Source organism: Anomaloglossus baeobatrachus, chromosome 9 (assembly GCF_048569485.1).
Source record: "Anomaloglossus baeobatrachus isolate aAnoBae1 chromosome 9, aAnoBae1.hap1, whole genome shotgun sequence".
NCBI classification, from domain to species: domain Eukaryota; kingdom Metazoa; phylum Chordata; class Amphibia; order Anura; family Aromobatidae; genus Anomaloglossus; species Anomaloglossus baeobatrachus.
The window spans coordinates 108,297,753-108,315,213 of NC_134361.1; the positions used below are offsets into that span (position 1 = coordinate 108,297,753).

General features: G+C 43.6%; 1 protein-coding gene across 1 annotated transcript in view; it reads left to right on the top strand.

The window, feature by feature from the left end:
- The window catches only part of GAB3 (GRB2 associated binding protein 3), a 197,053-nt gene that overhangs the window by 164,982 nt on the left and 14,610 nt on the right, over nucleotides 1-17,461 (top strand). The window contains exons 4-7 of the mRNA XM_075323918.1: nucleotides 159-601; nucleotides 6,436-6,491; nucleotides 11,184-11,436; nucleotides 14,771-14,852. Of these exons, the coding sequence (XP_075180033.1) occupies nucleotides 159-601; nucleotides 6,436-6,491; nucleotides 11,184-11,436; nucleotides 14,771-14,852 (834 nt within the window). The remainder of the gene's footprint in view (nucleotides 1-158; nucleotides 602-6,435; nucleotides 6,492-11,183; nucleotides 11,437-14,770; nucleotides 14,853-17,461) is intronic.

Here is a 17,461-nt window from a genome sequence, read left to right on the forward strand (position 1 = left end):
AATAGGTGACATATTCCCTTTAATCATAGATTAGAAACAGTATTATGAACACACAGAAATCAGTGCCATCCTACCTATATACCCAACTTTCTCGTTTCTTATTCATTTCCAAGTTCCTTTTTCCCCATTTTTATAGTATATTTTGTGTTTCTTACCAGGTGTGATACTTGCTCAAACTCCGATAAGTCGCTGGAGCAAACGTCTTCTGATGATGTGTTTCTTGACTGCCTACCGTCCCAACACTCCATAAACCAGACTGTATTCAATGTAAACTTCCACCACAATCATATGCCGCCAGCCAACTTCATTGTTGTCAAAGACCTGGAATCCAATGGTTCATCCAGTGACTTTTCCTCCTCTTCTCCACTGCTGGGACCCTCTTCAACACAGACATTTTCCGTAGAGAGAAACCACAGTGGCGTCAACGATAATGAAATATTACCCATCACCCCACCGCCGAGACCTCCTAAACCAAACCATTTTCCTGAAGCAAGGCCTGAGGTGATTTCCAGTGGAATTCTCCAGAATGGACATTGTTTATCTGGAATGGTGCCCAGAAGAATTTCACTATCCAGTCTGGACAATGTTAGGAACTGGAAAGGTAAACAGTGTTTATGTGAAAAATGGATGATCAAGTGGTTTATTTAAATGGTCATTATTGGTCCGGTATTACACTTACGTTTCATCAGGATGCTAAGAATACATGTGTACAGGGAGGTGATAATAACGGCACTGTTCTGTCTTCTTGGAAAGCTGGTAATCCTCTTTTTTTTCATTACTTTTTTATGACCATTCCAAGGTCTACAAAATGTGAAAGGAATACACCAGGTATGTCATTTGGCAGGATCAAGAAGGGACAAAATTTACAAAGATAGGTCAGTGTTATAAGTCTGTTGATACACACGGCACTTTTGGGGTGGTGCTCAAGTAGGGTCCAAAACCCTCTCAAGTAGATGTAGAAACTTGGCACTCAAGATAAGTGTGAATAGTGGTATTTTATTGAGAAGAACTTGCAGGACCAGCATAGAAGGTATGATGCGGCGTCCACCGCTGTCTATGTGGCAATGCACATAGACAGCGGTGGACACTGTGTCATACCCTACTATGCCAGTTGCCAAGTTGCTATACCTTCTTCATGCACACCGATGAAGGTCTTTGACCGAAACGTTTGTGCTTGTGCTGGTCCTACAAGTTCTTCTCAATAAAAGACCACTATTCAGATTTATCTTAAGTGCCAAATTTCTACATCTAAGTATTATAACTCTGACACTCATGGTCCGAGTATGGACCGCCATGTCCGCACCGACTAAAGGTCTTCTGACCCAAAGTCAACAATCTCATATATGCAAAGTAAAACTTGGCACTCAGATATAGCTATAAAGTCAGTGATTTATAGAAGGAGCAGCACAGACATTTCAGTCCTCAAAAGACCTTCATCATTGTGCATCATTGATGGGACTGGAACCTACTTGGGCACTGCCAATAACAGTGCCGTGGTAACCTACACTAACAAGCTCATATATGCCTACGTGGCTGTTGAGTTGAGGTCAGGACATCTGTGGCCGATCTCCTGTCCCTGCCGCAGGTCTTCTGACATTTACGGCATGTCCAGAAGACTATCCTGATAACTAGCAACATCGGCTTGCTGTAGCCATGAAGCGTCTATATTGCTGTAGCCAGTGATTGGCTCTGGCAGTAACATGTCAGAGAGAGACATAGAACATGGGGTACCAGCATATTGAAGAATACTAACGCATTATCAATTGAAAAATATACTGTACGTACAATAATAATACCATAAAGGCAATTTTCTAAATTAAAAAAAAACTCAGCAAAAATAAATTAGTTTAAAATATGTTTTTTAATTATGCAAATATTTCATAAAAAGAAAAAATAAAATATAGAGGTTAGATATGTACACGATCCTAATATCCTAACTAATTATTTTAACATGTGAAAAATAGACAGTATAAAATAAACAACAGAAAACAAATGCTGAACAATCACTGTATTCTATATTTGCCCCACAAGAAAAAAGGAAAAAAGTAATGTCAAAGTACCCCTAAGTAGCACAAAAAAGATTCCTACTGCATACAATGACTCAGAGAAATGTTAGGGTACGTGCCCACGATCAGGAATATCAGTGTTTTCGCTGCGTCCAAAACGCTGCGTTGTACAGTACAAGCACAGTGGATTGGATTTCTAGAAATCTTCTGCCCACTGTGCTTGTTTATCACGCAGTGTAAACGAACCTGCGGCGCGGCTTCCTAAGCCACAGCATGTCAAGTTATGCTTGCAGAGACATGAGTGTTCTTCGTAGGTAGAACAAAGAAAAAAACGCAGCTGCTCGAAGCCTGATCATGGGCACAGGCTGCTGCCGTCCCCTATGGAGAACACTTGCGGCCACACAGGAGAGGAAATGCTACGTCCATTACATAGCATGTCCGGATCATGGGCACAGACCCTTACTTAAAAAAAAAATGATTTTGGCATTTGAAATGCATAGAAGTAGAAACAAAAAAATATAGCTGTCAGTAAGGTTAAAATTGGTGGAAAAAAGCTGATCACTTGTGTTGTGGAGCAGCACTAACAGATCATTAGACCCATGATCGGACCATGATTTGGGGGAAGTTGCTCATATATCAAGACTTTATAAAAATGTATGTGTCCAGAATGGTGGATCCTATCTTTAAGAGGTGGTTCACCCCTTTTCATTACTGGCACTATAGTGGTCCGTTCATACACTTCGCATGATCCCCAGGCTCCGTGACCCCTGATATCCAGTGATGTCACACCAAATGAGGCCGGCCACAGTCTTCCCCAGCCCTACTGGCTGTAGGCGGTGTTTCATCACAGCACAGCATCTCTAGTGCTTGCGGCGCTCTGCAGCGAAGGAGAGAATGTGCAACATGCTGTGTTGTAATGAGCGGTGAACGCCGCACACAGCCAGTCACTCAGGAAGACTGTGGCCCATCTCAGTTGACGTGACATCACCGTGAACGCCGCACACAGCCTAGTCACTCAGGAAGACTGCATCCCATCTCAGTTGACGTGACATCACCGTGAACGCCGCACACAGCCTAGTCACTCAGGAAGACTGCGGCCCATCTCAGTTGACGTGACATCACCGGACATCAGAGGTCACGGAGCCCGGGCGTCACTTGAAGGGGATGAGTGGACCACAATAGCGCTGCTCACAGGCACTATTGGCAAAACAAGGTATTTCAGAGAAACATATTATTGATGTGGTCAGTAATTAAAACAGGTGAACCACCCCTTAAGACTTCACTCACACTTGTGCATAAACACGATGAGTGCAATCTGATAAAAAATCGTATTGCACTCACACCAATGTTATTCAATGAGGCAGAGCAGATCTGCAAGTTTTTCTGTAGCTGTTTCTGGCCATAGGAAAAAGTCTCAGCATGTTGCGTATGGTCTTTTATATCGGACGAGACTCACCAATGCAAGTCTATAGGTGACAGAAAAACGGATGCCACACAGACCATCTGTATGCTGTCCGTTTTTACGGATACATTACTATTTTGTAGTATAGGACACTGTAAATCATTGTAGAAACAGTCATGGATCTCACTGGGATGCTAGGTGAGAAAAAAAAAAATCGCACACTCGCATAACATATGGAATAATGAACAGATTTCACTTGTCCCACTTAGCTGGATACGGATGGAACCGGGTTTTTTTTATACGTAGATGGAAGTGATCCCTAATTGTGAGAAAAACCCTGAAAATGAATTTCACTCCAAGGAAACCACTTCTTTCATTCCTGACTAAAGAAATTTGGTTGTATAGGAGCTTTTTTGGTCAGCGATGGGTTTTGGGTTTTTTTAAGTGTTTTTCCATCGTTTTGGTGGTGCCTATTTTTTACTCACATTTTCCAGTTGTGGATAATGAATAGTGGAGAAACTACTAGGCATTTCTAAAAGCAAAAATACAGGCAAAATACTTAAAAAGACACCTGGATGTCTCCAGGCATCTTTTGAGCCTTCCCATTCACTTCTGTTGTAAAGTACAGAGCATCTTCAGAGTGGAAACCACCTAAAGAATTGACAGGTTACTTGGGGTCTTTTGAAAATTGGAGCTGTCAAAAGATGTTTGAAAGCCTGAACAAATGAAGAACAAGTGATTTTTACATAAAATGCATTGGTTCAGGCTTTTCAGCATTTTGGGGAGCTTTTTCAGGTGGGTTTCAGAGTGGTATCCACCTGAAAAAGACGTCATGTGCACATACTCTTATGGCCCTGTCAAACACAGAGATAAATCTGCGGCAGATCTGTGGTTGCAGTGAAATTGTGGACAATCAGTGCCAGGTTTGTGGCTGTGTACAAATGGAACAATATGTCCATGATTTCACTGCAACCACAGATCTGCCAAAGATTTATCTCTGTGTGTGACGGGGCCTTTATAGCCTGCTACAGACCCACATATAAAAAAATCACCCAAGTAATGCAATCTACGATTTTATTCTTACAAGTAATGGGACTGGGAGAACAATCATCTATCTGAACGGCACTATTGAATAAAATGGATCAGTGTGCTATCCAAATATACATTAGGACTGATAAAGAAAATGGTGTATAAGGCCTCTGCCACACTCACGTGAAAATCACGCACGTGCCGAGAGACACGTATTTCCCCTGCGTGTTGCGTGCAGGTAAGTACGTGTCTCTGGTACGTGCGGGCCACGTGTGTTCTACGTGTGCTATCCGCGATAGCACACGTAGAACCGGTAATTTGCATACTCACCTGGTCCTTCCTGCAGTCCTTTCTGCTGTCCGTGGTGCTGATGCTCGGTCTCCAGCCCTCCCGTCTCCCCGCTGCTGCTGCAGTGAAGTGAATATTAAATGAGAATAATGAGCGGCGGTCGGCAGCAAGAGGCAGCAGCGGCAGAGACAGGAGGGCAGGAGAAGGTGAGTTAATGTTTTGGTTTTTTTTCACTGACACGTGTGTTTTCTCCGGCGCGTGTCACACGGGACCGCATCCACACTACACCCGTGTGGTACAGGTGCGGGCCGTGTGACACCCGTGCTGCGGGAGAAAACACTGACATGTCAGCGCTTTGAAAAACGCACACACGTACAAACGCACACGGACACACGTTCCGTGTGGTTTTACATGTGTGTGCCTGCTACAATAGGGTAGCATTGCTTAACGTGTTTCCTTGCCGCCGGTACGTGCAAAAAATTACAAACACGTGCCTGCGGCACGGATGTGTGTCGCAGGCCTAACAGGGTGTCCTAATCTAGGCCATCGGGGTGAGTAGTACCTCCAGCACTTGTAGCAGGTTCACACAGGAGCACACCCTGTTTTTTTATTTTATCCCCGCATTCAATTAAACATTGGACCTCACACATTCGATTTATATCTCATCTGCATGAACATTTAGAGTAGCTTCACATAACTGTACTTTTGGTCCAAGTGTTATCTGTAAAAAATAAAACACAAAAAAAATATTCTGAGTTTTTAGAATTTCACCATTTTTTTCTATCTAACCATATCGCCTTCAGGTACATTTGTCAGTTTCATCCAGAAAACCCTCAGTATTTTTTCTCACTTGTCATCACAGTGCTATCCATTTTTTACAGCCCCAGATGTTAATCATTTACAGTTTCCTATGTTACAGAATTACAATGCATCCATAAAAAAATGGATGTTATACTGTGGCATACAATTTTTTTTTTCGCACCCATAGACTAGAATGGGCACATTGAAGAAAATAGTGCATGCCGCAATGCAGATTCCATCAGTGAAAAAAATAATCACTTTTCTGCATTGCCCTATTGATTAACTTTGATCCGTGTACTTTCCGTTTTTTTATAGATACAGAACTCAGACCAAAATACATAACATTAAGGGCTCGCTCACACTTGCGTATACCAAATCGGTCCATTTTTCATCCAGAAAACCTGTTTAGTATTCCATATCTCAAGCGAGTGTGCGATTTATTTCTTGCCTATTGTCTTTATGACATCCATATGCAATGCATTTTTTTCTCAGAAGCTATTATTCTGCAATCATTTACAGTGTCCTATGCCACAGAATTGTAATGTATCCATAGAAATTGGATGGCATACAGAGTCTCCTTTTTTCTCTCGCACCCATAGACTTGCATTGGCGAGTCTCGTCTGTTTTACGTGGCCATACACAGCATGGTGCCACTTTTTCCTCAGGCCGAAAACAGGTGAGAAAAAAAACCACAGATCAGCACAAGCTCATTGAATAACATTAGTCAGAGTGCAATGAGATTTTATTTGATCAGGTTGCACTCGGCATATACAGAATTTTTACGCAGATGTGAGCGAGCCATAGAATTGGAACAGACCCTATAGCGAGCTATGGTCGGGGATTTGTTGGAAATCTGTAGTATTTTTTTTATGAACATAAAAAGTAATAAAATAAATTTCCGTCTTTCAGGTGACGTGGAAGATAGCTCATTAAGAAGTAGAGATAAGAGGCTCAGCTTAAATCTGGTTAGTACGCTACGAAAATGATTTTACTCTATTGACATGTACTATTTAGAGCAATGATAATATTGTTACCTAAAAGATAAATATTTATATTACCTAGATAGACTTCACATTGCATCTTAAAGGGAACCAGCCACCAGGATTTTCCCTTATGAGCTGCGGCCACCACCACTGAGCTTTTATATACAGCATTTTACAGTACTGTATACAGTGTGTCCACCCATATCCTGTCCACCGCCATTAACTTGAGAACGGCGGCATCTATAGGCATAGAAGTGGTGTCTAGGTACAGTAACGTATCCATACGCTACGCAATGAAACCACCTATAGCGCCACCTGGTGAAAAACAACGGAGTTAGCATTTTTATCTCGAAAACGGAACGGGATAGAGGAAAAAAAGGGAATTCAAAAATTGTAGGGCATCATCAATTCAATATGAATCGACACCTTGCATACAGAAATGCTCTGATATGAAACCCATGACTTCCCCCAAAACATTGAATGCTGGTCACGCATATGGCGCTCATTTAACTTTGATGCTCAAAGTGGCCACTGTCAGCTGCAATTCACATCTGGACTCTGCACAGCATACTGTATCTTGCTGCACGTTGTGCAATATGGTAGGTGACACGTTTGCACAAGCATCTGTGATACGTCGTCGTAGGTCCTGCAATGTTGGTGGAGGAGTCGCATACACCTGCTGTTTGATGTGACCTCACAGAAAGAAGTCCAATGGGATCAGGTCAGGTGAGCGTGGAGGCCACTCCATGCAGCCACCATACCCGATGACTTGTAGGAAGGTCTCCATGAGGTATTGCTTCACGTCCGCAGCCTTGTGAGTTTTATACGTTCTAATCATAGCATTTCTGTATGCAAGGTGTCGATTCGCATTGAGTTGATGATGCCCTACAACTTTGTAATTCACTTTTTTTCTCCAGCTCGTTCCGTTTTCGAGATAAAAATGCTAACTCCGTTGTTTTCCACCAGGTGGCGTTATACGTGGTTTCACTGCGTAGCGCATGGCTACTTTACTATACCTAGACACCACTTCTATGCCTATAGCTGCCACCGTTCTCAAGTTAATGGCGGTGTACAGGATATGGGTGAACACACTGTATAAGAGCCCAGGCTGATCAGTATACCGTAAAAAACACCTTTAATATACTCCCTTCGGGGGCGGTTTGGTCCAATGGGTATTGCTGGTCTCAGTCCAGCACCTCCTCCATCTTATGCGATCGCTGTCCTCCTGCCCAGCCCCGTGTGAATGACGCGCCCTACATCTGCCACAGAGGCCTCTATTGTGCTCCTGCGCATGTGCACTTTGATCTGTCCAGCTGAGGACAGAGCAAAGTACTGTAATGCGCAGGCGTGAGAAAAGGTCAAAGACCGCCTGCGCACTACAATACTTTGATCTACCCTCAGCTGGGCAAATCAAAGTGTACGTGCACAGGAGCGCAATGGAGGACCCATTGTGAATGACACAGGACGTATCATGCATATGGGGCTGAGCAGGAGGACGGCGATCCCACAAAATGGAGGAGGTGCCGGACGAAACCAGCAACACCCATTGGATCGGACCACCCCAAATGAGCATTATAAAGGTGTTTTTACAGAACAGCCTGGGCTGGTATATACAGTATTCTGGAATACTGTATATAAGGGCTCAGTGGTGGTGGCCACAGCACATAAGGGAAAAACCTGGTGACAGCTTCCCTTTAAGTGATAATATCCTTATTTTATAACTCACTTTAAAAAAAATTGGGAGAAAATAATGTCCTGTTGATGAAAATATACTTTCCATAATGATGGGAATATACAGGCTACTAAAGTAACTCAGCATTTCTGGAATGTTTAGGAAGCTTGTATAGTCTCATCAGCACATAATACTCCATACATTTGGATACTAGAAGACTATATAGGGATCTATAAGAGAACCACAAGTCCAACAGTGAAGAAAACAATATTGACACCCATAACCATTCGAAATGGGATGGAGGCCCCCAGTGGTGAACTGTGATATTACACGTATGAGAAGGAGCCGCACTGAGAATATTACAGCTCTGGCCTCCAACTTGATCTGTTAAACAATAACACCCAATATGCTCTCACCCACACCCATAAATACTGTAATAGGGGTCTTATCCCCCTTTACTTCACTTATAGGCATATACAGTTAGGTCCAGAAATATTTGGACAGTGACACAATTTTCGCGAGTTGGGCTCTGCATGCCACCACATTGGATTTGAAATGAAACCTCTACAACAGAATTCAAGTGCAGATTGTAACGTTTAATTTGAAGGTTTGAACAAAAATATCTGATAGAAATTGTAGGAATTGTACACATTTCTTTACAAACACTCCAGATTTTAGGAGGTCAAAAGTAATTGGACAAATAAACCAAACCCAAACAAAATATTTTTATTTTCAATATTTTGTTGCGAATCCTTTGGAGGCAATCACTGCCTTAAGTCTGGAACCCATGGACATCACCAAACGCTGGGTTTCCTCCTTCTTAATGCTTTGCCAGGCCTTTACAGCCGCAGCCTTCAGGTCTTGCTTGTTTGTGGGTCTTTCCGTCTTAAGTCTGGATTTGAGCAAGTGAAATGCATGCTCAATTGGGTTAAGATCTGGTGATTGACTTGGCCATTGCAGAATGTTCCACTTTTTTGCACTCATGAACTCCTGGGTAGCTTTGGCTGTATGCTTGGGGTCATTGTCCATCTGTACTATGAAGCGCCGTCCGATCAACTTTGCGGCATTTGGCTGAATCTGGGCTGAAAGTATATCCCGGTACACTTCAGAATTCATCCGGCTACTCTTGTCTGCTGTTATGTCATCAATAAACACAAGTGACCCAGTGCCATTGAAAGCCATGCATGCCCATGCCATCACGTTGCCTCCACCATGTTTTACAGAGGATGTGGAGTGCCTTGGATCATGTGCCGTTCCCTTTCTTCTCCAAACTTTTTTCTTCCCATCATTCTGGTACAGGTTGATCTTTGTCTCATCTGTCCATAGAATACTTTTCCAGAACTGAGCTGGCTTCATGAGATGTTTTTCAGCAAATTTAACTCTGGCCTGTCTATTTTTGGAATTGATGAATGGTTTGCATCTAGATGTGAACCCTTTGTATTTACTTTCATGGAGTCTTCTCTTTACTGTTGACTTAGAGACAGATACACCTACTTCACTGAGAGTGTTCTGGACTTCAGTTGATGTTGTGAATGGGTTCTTCTTCACCAAAGAAAGTATGCGGCGATCATCCACCACTGTTGTCATCCGTGGACGCCAAGGCCTTTTTGAGTTCCCAAGCTCACCAGTCAATTCCTTTTTTCTCAGAATGTACCCGACTGTTGATTTTGCTATTCCAAGCATGTCTGCTATCTCTCTGATGGATTTTTTCTTTTTTTTCAGCCTCAGGATGTTCTGCTTCACCTCAATTGAGAGTTCCTTAGACCGCATGTTGTCTGGTCACAGCAACAGCTTCCAAATGCAAAACCACACACCTGTAATCAACCCCAGACCTTTTAACTACTTCATTGATTGCAGGTTAACGAGGGAGACGCCTTCAGAGTTAATTGCAGCCCTTAGAGTCCCTTGTCCAATTACTTTTGGTCCCTTTAAAAAGAGGAGGCTATGCATTACAGAGCTATGATTCCTAAACCCTTTCTCCGATTTGGATGTGAAAACTCTCATATTGCAGCTGGGAGTGTGCACTTTCAGCCCATATTATATATATAATTGTATTTCTGAACATGTTTTTGTAAACAGCTAAAATAACAAAACTTGTGTCACTGTCCAAATATTTCTGGACCTAACTGTATACAGAGCTCATGAATATGCTGGGTTACCTGACAGCATGCTAAGTAGTCCTCTAATGATAATCTACTGCTGGTTAAACTATGATTTTATCCAAACTACATTAGGCAGCTCAGTAAGTGACACATGGCTGGAATCAGGATCTCTGCCGTTATGGTATGCTGCTCTAAGATTAGGTGGCAAAAATCTGGTGATAGATTCCCTTTAAGTTACTTCTTTCACACATCAGTTTTTTTCCATCAGTCACAATCCGTCGAATTTTGAAAAAAACGGATCCGGCGACTGATGCCGCTAGATCCGTTTTTTTCTCATAGACTTGTATTAGTGACTGATGGCCTCAAGTTTCATCCGTCGTTTGACGGATCCGTCGAAAATTGTTTGTCCGTCGGACGGAGACAACGGACAAAGTAACATTTTTTTGTCTACGTCGAAAAAATAGACAGTGACAGATCCGTCGCCGTCCGTCGTTTGGTAGAATGGAAGCCTATGGGCGCAGGATCCGTTGTCATCCGTCAAATGATGGAATCCAGCGACGGATTCCATTTTTTTTAACTGAGCATGCTCAGATGGGGTGTAAAAACACTGGTGGGCTGAAAAAACGGATGCCATGGATCAGTTTTTTCGACGGATCCGTCGCATCAGTTTTTCCACAATCTGCGACGCATCCATCGAACCAACAGATTGTGACTGATGGCAAAAAACTGATGTGTGAAAGGGGCCTAAATGGTATGGAAGTCTGAAAATTCAGTAGTAGCATGGATGGCATTCTGGGCATGTGGTCACTTGTTGTATCATAGAAAATATATATTATTTACTTCTTTCCTAATTATTAATTGCAAACGTATTTTTCCTTCTTCCTCCCTTATGTATTTTAGCCAAGGTTCACACCACTTTACTCCTTCACATCAGACTGCTCAGAAGATAGCTATGTCCCCATGAACCCTAATGCCTCCCCATCAGTTTCTGAGTCGGACAGTAGCACAGATGGTTATATACCAATGAGTCCAGTAACTGCGGCTTTCACCTTCCCGACGTCAGTAAACTCAAAGGTTACAAGTCCTTTGCCAGAACTCCCGGCAGACCTAGAACCTCCTCCTATAAATCGAGACCTCAAACCGCGTCGAAAAAGTAAGTCAGAAGGTCTGATTGTGCTTTTCTTCTTTAATGATGTTTTCCATGTAGTTTCTTGAAACATTTTATTCTTTTGATCACTGTTGTCAGGCAATTATCTGTAGGAACATTTATACTCACAGATCAGTCAAGTAGGCGCAGCACAGATTAATCCTGCTAAAGATGCATTATATTAATAGAGTTCACACGCGTGTTCTCAGAAACCTAAGAGATACAGTATATGCTGTAACATGGCAACCGGTATGTATCACAGAAGTGATGTAAATACGGATGTCCGTTCTAGTACTTATCGTGCCACAAGTATTGTTGGTGCGTACCAGGGCCAAGTTTATGGATAGCTGGAGAGACAAGCAGGTCTGGCTATCCACACACCTCTGCCCTCTGTTAAGATGGAGACTGTTTGTTTACCACATGGTCAGTGTGGGGAGCCGGCGATGTCTCCAGGAAGGGGTCCTGTGAGAGAAGGACCATGGATAAGAGGTTGTGACTCCTCTCGAAAGGATCCTTTGAAGGAAGAGAGGGTTCGCTTTGTCTGACCGCTGTTAGGGTATGTGCGCACGTTGCTTTTTACCTGCTTTTTACCTGCTTTTTTGCTGCTTTTTCTTCTGCGCTGTTTAATGCCAAAATGGATGTGTTCTTCTATTCAAGCAAAGTCTATGGGAATTTGGGTTTCTTGTTCACACTATGTTGTTCAAAATGCTGCCTTTTTGAGGCAGAACTTTGGTCAAAAACTCAGCTTTTCAAAGAAGCAACATGTCAATTGTTTTTGCCATTTGGGTTTTGCACTGCAAAGCTGAGTTTTTGACCAAAGTTCTGCCACAAAAAGGCAGCATTTTGAACAACATAGTGTGAACAAGAAACCCAAATTCCCATAGACTTTGCTTGAATAGAAGAACACATCCATTTTGGCATTAAACAGCGCAGAAGAAAAAGCAGCAAAAAAGCAGGTAAAAAGCAGGTAAAAAGCAACGTGCGCACATACCCTTAGGGGTACTTTGCACACTATGACATCGCAGGTGCGATGTCGGTGGGGTCAAATCGAAAGTGACGCACATCCGGCATCGCTGTCGACATCAGAGTGTGTAAATCGTTTTTCATACGATTAACGAGCGCAAAAGCGGCAAAATCGTATGATCGGTGTAGCGTCGGTCATTTCCATAATTTCAGAAGGACCGATGTTACGATGTTGTTCCTCGTTCCTGCGGCAGCATACATCGCTGTGTGTGAAGCCGCAGGAGCGAGGAACATCTCCGGCTATGCGTAAGGAAGGAGGTGGGCCCCTCCGCTTCTATTGGCCACCTGCCGTGTGACGTCGCTGTGAAGGAAGGAGGTGGGTCGCCGGCCTGAGCGACGTCGCAGGGCAGGTAAGTCCATGTGAAGCTGCCGTAGCGATAATGTTCGCTACGGCAGCTATCACAAGAGACTGCGACGGGGGTGGGGACTATTGCGCTCGGCATCGCTAGCATCAGCTTGCGATGTCGTAGTGTGCAAAGTACCCCTTAGTGTATGGAGGTTTGTGAAACCTCCGAATGGTACCTCTGGAGAGGGGTGTGTATACTGGCAAGAATCAGTTATTGGAGACAGACATAGCGCCACAGGGATACTGGAGAAGTGTATCCGATCCTGTATGGGTGTACCCCGAGGATAACTGACTTGAAATCCGTGTATAGGTCATGAAGAGCGGTCTATATGTGTGTGCTTCAATAAACCTGCTGGACTTTTAATGAAAGTGTTCCTGTGTGCTACCTACCAGAAGCAAGCGGAGTGATAACCCCATCACAATGCACACAGACTTTTTTGTAGGTGGTCAAAAATTTTCTTATGGCAACTGCTTCAGGAAATGCTTTTATCATTGGTGTAGGTGCACGCAATTTCTTCTCCGCCTTACAAAGCGCTGCAAAAGCCCTGCAAAAAATGAACATGGTGCACAGCAACATTAAACCAACATTGCTGTGCACGTATTCTGTCTTTTTTTACTTCTGTTAATGGCTTCAATGTTCAGATACCAGGAAACAGTTAAAATATGTAATATGTGCACGACTATAGCAGATAGCAAAGAGAAATAACGCCGGTGGGGTTGCCGAAGAAAGCAATTGCATAGTCGCCAGCAAAGCCGCTTCAGGAAAAAGAGTACAGAAGCAGCTATACGTAGAAAACTTCAGCGGCTCCACCGCCAAAGAGAAAACGTCACATCAGTATTCTATATGGAGGGCTATGTGGGGCCCATTATTCTGTATGGAGGGCTATGTGGGGCCCATTATTCTGTATGGAGGGCTATGTGGGGCCCATTATTCTGTATGGAGGGCTATGTGGGGCCCATTATTCTGTATGGAGGGCTATGTGGGGCCCATTATTCTGTATGGAGGGCTATGTGGGGCCCATTATTCTGTATGGAGGGCAATGTGGGGCCCATTATTCTGTATGGAGGGCTATGTGGGGCACATTATTCTGTATGGAGGGCTATGTGGGGCCCATTATTCTGTATGGAGGGCAATGTGGGGCCCATTATTCTGTATGGAGGGCTATGTGGGGCCCATTATTCTATATGGAGGGCGATGTGGGGCCCATTATTCTGTATAGAGGGCTATGTGGGGCCCATTATTCTGTATGGAGGGCTATGTGGGGCCCATTATTCTGTATGGAGGGCTATGTGGGGCCCATTATTCTGTATGGAGGGCTATGTGGGGCCCATTATTCTGTATGGAGGGCTATGTGGGGCCCATTATTCTGTATGGAGGGCTATGTGGGGCCCATTATTCTGTATGGAGGGCTATGTGGTGCCCATTATTCTGTATCGATGGCTATGTGGGCACAGTATTCTGTGTGGAGGACTATGTGGGGCTCGCAACTAGGTTGGCCCATTACTTTGTTTACGTTTTTAACTTTGGCCCTCTATGTATTTGAGCCTGACATCCCTGTTAGCTGGAGCAATGGATCCAGTTGGATGTGAATAATAGGGTATTTTACAAAATACATAGGTAACATTGAGATACCGTTACATTTGATGCCCATGAAACAGAAAATAGTCTTGTTGGTTTACACTAGGTCTATATATCCAAAATAGTCTGATCTAATCCTGTTTGAGACTCCAGCCTTTTTGTATATACGGGGCTGCATACATCTATGTCCAGACAGGAACACAATGATTTAATATTATCTGTTGAAAAAGTTTGGATGAAGTTTTTATCATTATAATAAGATTCAATTTGCCAAACGGCATTATAAATGGCAAAAGAGCGTTCATCGGGTAGTAGAAAACATATTTTATGATTTAGTGCATAAGTCACATTTAAATTATTAGAAATTAACCAAAACTGCTTTGTGTCCATAGTGCGTCCACCACCCCTGGATCTGCGTAATCTGTCTACGATTCGAGAGCATACTACAGTGACCAGAACATGGACAGTGCCTTAGTAAGTCACAGGGATTTATTAACGCTGTGCAAATTGTTAAAGCTTTCCCAAATATTCCATACAACAAAAACATTTGCTAATGCATAGGGGTCCAGTATATGCTCAAAGTACACAGGTTTTACCAAACACCAGGTCACCAGATTCACAATTGCATTTTCACCGTTTTTTTGGCATTAATACATCTCATTTAGCGAGTTTTTGATTTGCAACAAATGAATTAATTGGAGCCTTTTTTAAAGTCGTCTCTAATTGTTAGTTTTCTGACTTTTCAACCGGATTTTCCTAGATGGTTTAGACTGGGTCATCAAATGTAGCACAATTTTGCAAAAATGCCCTCCAGCCCCACCCTGGAGTTTTTTTTTATTTACGCCATTTATTGTTGCGCAAAATATCAAAAAGCAGGTTAAAGATACTGTAAAAATAAAGAACATTTTTGGCTTTACGCAAAAATAGAAAAGTGACTTAAGAAAAATTGCAAATGATGAATCTGGACCTTTGTAAACTGGAAGCTTTCCTAGCACGTGTCCAAACTAGGACCAAAAAGGAATGAAAACCTGTCATCTGAATTCTGCTGCCCAAATAATACGCAGTGTGAGTCACAGCCTATCTGTACAATGCAGCCAGGTATATGTGTCTCTGAATCGCTCTGGGATTTCTAAGAAGATATATTTTAAAGATCTAGCTGGAAGCAATAGGAATAGATGTGACTAGTCCAACTCCAGCCCGGAGGGTTTGTCCAGCACTGCTGGAGGTGATTAACTGGCATATCACACAAGCATTCATGGCAAACCACTAGAAGATACTATTGCATAAATATTTGCATAATACAACCAACGATCATATACCTGGAGAGGAGGGTAAACTGGGCGAGCGCTCCACCACCCCTGACGCCGTTTCGCCTCGCTTCTTCAAAAGAAGCGAGGCGAAACGGCGTCAGGGGTGGTGGAGCGCTCGCCCAGTTTACCCTCCTCTCCAGGTATATGATCGTTGGTTGTATTATGCAAATATTTATGCAATAGTAGCTTCTAGTGGTTTGCCATGAATGCTTGTGTGATATGCCAGTTACTAACAGATATGACTCACAGTGTTTCATGATTAACCATAGGTGCTTGCTGAATGTTAAATAGCCTTGTGAGGTTTTTTTTTTTTTTTTTTTCTTTCACCACCTTCTCATCAGCACGGGGATTTATGCAGGTGCAAACCAGTGTGTTACTTGCACACTGACCATAGCCTATTTAATAATGTACACATCATCTGGTGCTGATGGGCAGGTGTTATAATCTTGAACTTTCTTAGAAATAGCAGCACCTAAAGGTCCAGTCACACTAAGCAACTTACCAGCGATCCCAACAACGATAGGGATCGCTGGTAAGTTGCTAGGAGGTTGCTGGTGAGATGTCACACTGCGACGCTCCAGCGATCCCACCAGCAACCTGACCTGGCAGGGATCGCTGGAGCGTCGCTACACGAGTTGCTGGTGAGCTCACCAGCAACCAGTGACCAGCCCCCAGCGCCGCGTGGAAGATGCTGCGCTTGGTAACTAAGGTAAATATCGGGTTACCAACCCGATATTTACCTTGGTTACCACCGCACGGAGCTACACGTGCAGAGAGCAGGGAGCAGCGCACACTGAGCGCTGGCTCCCTGCTCTCCTAGTTACAGCACACATCGGGTTAATTACCCGATGTTTGCTGTAGCTAAATGTGCACAGAGCAGGGAGCAGCGCTCAATGCTTAGCGCTGGCTCCTTGCTCTCCTAGCTACAGCATACATCGGGTTAATTAACCCGATGTGTCCTGCAGCTACATGTGCACAGAGCAGGAGCCAACACTGACAGTGAGAGCGGCGGAGGCTGGTAACAAAGGTAAATATCGGGTAACCAAGGACAGGGCTTCTTGGTTACCCAATGTTTACCGTGGTTACCAGCCTCCGCAGAAGCCGGCTCCTGCTGCCTGCACATTCAGTTGTTGCTGTCTCGCTGTCACACACAGCGATCTGTGCTTCACAGCGGGACAGCAACAACTAAAAAATGGCCCAGGACATTCAGCAACAACCAACAACCTCACAGCAGGGGCCATGTTGTTGCTGGATGTCACACACAGCAACATCGCTAGCAACGTCACAAAAGTTGTTCGTTAGCAGCGATGTTGCTAGCGATGTTGCTTAGTGTGACGGGGCCTTAAGCATTCATTTTCAATTATCTTGCCATCTGCTGGCTGATATAGCAGTGATATGCTAAATTGGCTTATATATGCCTGAGGAGACTAATAGACTTCTGTTGTCTCTGTTATCAGCCAGCCGTGGCTATATATAATGACTTATACTTAGAACTTTCTTAGAAATAGCAGCACCTAAGCATTCATTTTCAATTATCTTGCCATCTGCTGGCTGATATAGCAGTGATATGCTAAATTGGCTTATATATGCCTGAGGAGACTAAAGCTGGTGTCACACTAAACGACAGCGACAACGACGTCGCTGTTACGTCACCATTTTCGGTGACGTAACAGCGACCTTGTAAGTCGCTGTTATGATCGCTGCTTAGCTGTCAAACACAGCAGAAGCAGCGATCATAAGGTCGCTGTGCTACATGTTCAGAGAGCAGGGAGC